Consider the following 4598-nt stretch of genomic DNA (forward strand, 5'->3'; position numbering starts at 1 on the left):
GAGGCAGAGATAACTTAGCCACACAGAGTGAATATTGGAGGAGGAAGAAGGAGAATTTGTCTACAGTCAAGTTGTGTCAAGCCAGCATTAGCTAAATGCACTATTCGAGCCAAGACTTTGCTACAAGTTGCAGCGTCGCCTGAACAACTAGCTCACCCAGGTTTGGGACTTGCATTCCCTGATCCTGTGTCATTCCGTGCCTGCAAGATAGTCAAAGCATATGTTGATCCCTGTCCTTGGGTCTGGATAAGTCCCCTTTCCTTGAGTAACCACCCTACACCAATGTAAAGTTATCCTTACTACCTACACTTAACAGCATTTAGCATTTAGCACCCTAACCAAACTATCTATTAACCACACTACAGATCAACCTCATATAAAAGAGATCTTGGATAATAAGTTGCTTATCCACTGTCCTGTTCATACTACTGTGCAAGAAAAGTTGTACTGTTTTCCATGTTCTTCAGTAAAAGCTTTAACTGTTTAAGAACTGGATTGTGTCTTCAATCCTGTCCAACACTCACTACTCTGCCTAACTACAGCAGCTACAACTCTCAACTGCGCGCGGTGCAGCCAAGCCACCGCCCAGGACCATCTGGTTCCACTCCTGGCTCATTGTGACAAGTGCCCTTGTGGTGCTCTGTGCTCCCCAACATTTGCCCCCCTGTGTTGCTGCTGCTCCCCGTGGCCCCCCGCATATGTACAAAAAAAAACCCTCATTTTCTCACATTTGTGTATTTGAAATTTTACTATAATAAACATATAAAAACAAAAGTAAACATGAATTAAATGTATTTTTATTGCAATTTATATATTGTCTTCTTTAGTTGAAATGAAGGCCCAAATGGACTTGCTCTGCTCTCTTTTTCTAGAAGTAAAAATACAATTAAAAATTTTACATTGATATACAAATACATTGATATTTGCAGCAATGCATAAGTTCATTAAAACAAATGCTCGAGTCAATCCGAACCCGAACTTTCGGCATTTGATTAGCGGTGGCTGCTGAAGTTGGATAAAGCCCTAAGGCTATGTGGAAGTCATGGATATAGTCATTGGCTGTATCCATGTTTTCCAGACAACCTTAGAGCTTTATCCAAGTTCAGCAGCCCCAGCTAATCAAATACCGAATGTTCGGGTTCAGATCGACTCGAACCCGAACCCAGTTCGCTAATCTCTAGCAATGACAGATTTAAGTAGAAAAGTCAATATGCAAAAAATTACAATCATTATCTGCATAATGATGACTGTAAACACACACATATATCTAGATTTGAATTAAGAAACCCCAAGTTTCTCTACAGATGTACCCTTGTAGTAACACAGTCCTGTATTTCCTTCCCTGGGGTATAGTTGGATCCCTTTTGATACATTTTTCCATTGACCTTCATTATTAAAAAAAAAAAAAAAAAAAAAACAGAAATGGAATGGAAAAACGGATCAAAACGGATACACACCGATGCATCCATTTTTCCATCCATTGCTAAATCGGATTAAAAAAACGGACTGCAAAAACGTTGTCTAAACCCAGTCTAACACTTATTGATGTCAACTCCTTGGCCTTAATAGAGTTTATGCATATGGAAAAGCCAACTGCAAGGAGCCTGTACACCATCACATATATACCTCTCCTAATGGTGCCTCCTTACAACATGATATTATGGCAGTAATGCTTTTAGGACAGAACCCCTCTGTAATAAGTTATATGTTGTATATAGTATTGGAGGCATTTTGAGGTTTACTATGATGCAGTAAACTGGGCCACTACAGCCGCCTTACAGCTTTGTATGACATATTTTATATGGAGCTGTAATAAAGCAGAGTGCATGAGCTATAAATAAGTAACCACGTCTATGTGCCTGGTCCTTTACAAGATACTGTATGGACTGGCCTGTGTGGTTTGTCTATGATTATCATATTATTTACAATAATTTATAAGAACTTACAGGGAGGGAGTTCCTTTTAGTTTTCGGGTTTAGGTTTCCTTGGCTGATACATGCAGTCACTGTCACAGACACCACTACAGCACTTCAGTGTCAGTGGGCAGTCAAGGTTATTTTCACATGGGTTTCCTGTGGAGGAGAAAAAAAAGGCAAATTGCTCTTTTTCATCTATCTCTAACATCATTACAATAAAGCAATGAAATTAAGAAATATTTATTTTCAAAACTTCAACTGGCCCCAATTTTGTGATAAATTTTTGATAATCTTTTTTTATAATATTTTATTAGGTTTTCAAAAAAAGGCAAAGAAAACAGACAATCCAAGAAAAAGGGACAAGATAGTACATCTGGTGGGTAACAACAGGTGGTTTCATGTACCCAAACTAGGACCATACAATAAATGTCCCCAATGAAATAAAAAGACTATGACATATATTTCCTTGTAACATACAGTTTAAGGCTATGTTCAGACTACGTAAATCTACGGCCGTAGTTCTCGCCGCATTATTTGCTATGGGATCCCGGCCGGAGCGTACACATATCGTATACGCTCCGGCTGATTCCCATACGGCACAGCAAACAACTGACAGGTCCATTATTTGCGGACGGAATTCAATGAATTCCGCCCACAGAAGGACCTGTCAGTTCACACAGTGAAGCAAGCGGCTCTGGCTATGGGAAGCTCTGATGCGGGCGCCGGCCGGTGCTTAAGTACCGGCCGTGATGATCCGGGCTGAGACCGGCCGCTCCGTGACCCGGCTGGAGTCACGGAACGGCTGGTCTCATGCGTAGTGTGAACATAGCCTAAAAGGTTATCTTCCCAGTTATAACCTACAGCCAGTATAAAAACATTAGAAAAAATAGACAAAAGTATAAAAAAAGAGTTCCCTGGTAAGTACAGTATATAGAGCACTCTGTTTTTTTTATAACACCAACTTCCTAGTCTCATGTTATTTTCAAGGCCCCTAAAGTACCTTTTAAAGTGAATGTACCACTAGTGCATCGCTTTGTGGTTTTTTACATGAATAGACTGACACTGGTGCAGGGATGCCAATGCCACAGTCCTTTTTGGAACTGCAGACCGCACAGTGCTGGTTTATTTGCATGCACCGCCTGGCATGAAGCCCTGGGGGCTGGCCTGTCGGCCCCCAGTGTGATGATCTCCGTTCCCCTCTGGGGACTTTTGATGTGGAAGGTACTGGGAGAATATTACCATCTCAAACAGCTTTTTCAAAACGTACATAAAAAGTTGAGTGACTTTGTAAATTCTCCCTTTGTATATCCTGTGATTTTGAGTTGTATGTAATTTTCTTTACCTTTTTCCACCCAAAAATAAAAATATTTTTTGTTTCCTTTTCAGACTTTGTATGTAATTCACATGCATGAATTAAATGTGTAGTCCAAGCAAAATGAAAAAAAAAAAAAAATAAAAAACAACAGGGAGGGCAGAGGTTGGTAGTAACATAGTAATATAAAACATATTAACATAAAAAGTTATTACCCTGTTCCCACTAACCCCTGCCTATCCTCTTTTTTTATTTTGCACAGAGTAACCCTTTAAGGCCTTTTTACAATTTTTCATTTACAATTTTTCAAACTGCTGATGATTTGTTGTAAGTTTCTGACAGCTTTATAAGTGTTGTGTCTATTGCCACTGCTTATTATTCTACATATTTATTATTATAACACCATAGCAGGAACATTTACACTATTATTTGATACTCACTGAAGGCTGGTGGGAGACATTCTGTCCCACATCTTGTCTTACAGCATTTTAGGCTTCCTTCACAGCTGGAATCAGTGGCGCAGGCTTGTATTGTACAGTTGTCCTTATTGTCACACAGATCAGAGCACATAGAAGGCAAAAGACCTACTTTTTCTGCTTCGGGACATCCGCCTGGTTTTCTTATATTTTGAACACCTTGAAATAAAGAGCTAGAGGTGTGCAACTTAACAATGGCATAAAACCTGAACCAAAAGCCTCAATAAAGGGATGAAGTCAAACATAAAAAAATCATATAAATCATATAAAGACTTCTAACCCACCATATCAATAACTAGCAGGGGAATTTATCATTTGTAGAGGCATCATCATCATCTTCATCATCATTTAAAGCGACTCTGTACCCACAATCGGCCCCCCACAAACCGCTTGTAAAGAAATACTTACTGGCATTTGGTTCTGAGAGTTCATGAGAAAGGGTCAAGGCAAGGATCCCCCACAATAAGGGCACAACAAGCTTCATGGATTTATCCATAACAACAGGTCAGTAGATGATGGTAAGTTGGAACAGAAATGACTCGGCTATTCTTTCCTGGTTTTTAAATTACTGTGAAATGACCCTTGAGATTGACTACGCAGAGAGGATGACATCAGTATTATTGTATGTTGTGAGGAGGTAATCTGATCAGTTTTCTGCATTTACATCCTCAGGCTAAATGATATAATAAAATGTAATAGGACAACTTCCTGTTATGTTTTTTTGAGTAGAGGCAAGGACCGCATTTAACAATAACCAGGTATCTGCCGGCATAATAGATACAAAGACGATGAAAAGGTATAGGATGAATCAAACAGATTACATTACAAGCAAAGTGCGACAACCACTACACAAATAGACTTAAAGGGGTTGTCCGGCGATAAAAAATTATTCAC

At 39.4% G+C, this 4598-nt stretch overlaps 1 protein-coding gene across 1 annotated transcript; it reads right to left on the bottom strand.

The window, feature by feature from the left end:
- Positions 1–800: 800 nt before the first annotated feature.
- LOC138798546 (waprin-Phi1-like) lies at positions 801–4378 on the bottom strand. Its single transcript, XM_069979058.1, has 4 exons — positions 4113–4378; positions 3669–3863; positions 1947–2072; positions 801–868 (listed from the first exon to the last, which is right to left on the bottom strand). The coding sequence occupies exons 1-3, from the start codon at positions 4198–4200 to the stop codon at positions 1963–1965; spliced, it is 393 nt and encodes a 130-aa protein (XP_069835159.1). The 5' UTR covers positions 4201–4378; the 3' UTR covers positions 801–868; positions 1947–1962.
- Between the last annotated feature and the right edge of the window lie 220 nt (positions 4379–4598).

The sequence above is a fragment of the Dendropsophus ebraccatus genome, chromosome 8 (assembly GCF_027789765.1).
Source record: "Dendropsophus ebraccatus isolate aDenEbr1 chromosome 8, aDenEbr1.pat, whole genome shotgun sequence".
Lineage (NCBI taxonomy): Eukaryota > Metazoa > Chordata > Amphibia > Anura > Hylidae > Dendropsophus > Dendropsophus ebraccatus.

Bases quoted from the DNA above. Each gene is read 5' to 3' on its own strand.
- LOC138798546 (XM_069979058.1), bottom strand. From the start codon at position 4,200: ATGGATAAATCCATGAAGCTTGTTGTGCCCTTATTGTGGGGGATCCTT. The intron at 3,864-4,112 runs GTAAGTATTTCT...CTTTATTTCAAG, and splicing joins ACTCTCAGAACCAAATGCCA to GTGTTCAAAATATAAGAAAA. The intron at 2,073-3,668 runs GTGAGTATCAAA...TCTCCTCCACAG, and splicing joins ATGTCTCCCACCAGCCTTCA to GAAACCCATGTGAAAATAAC.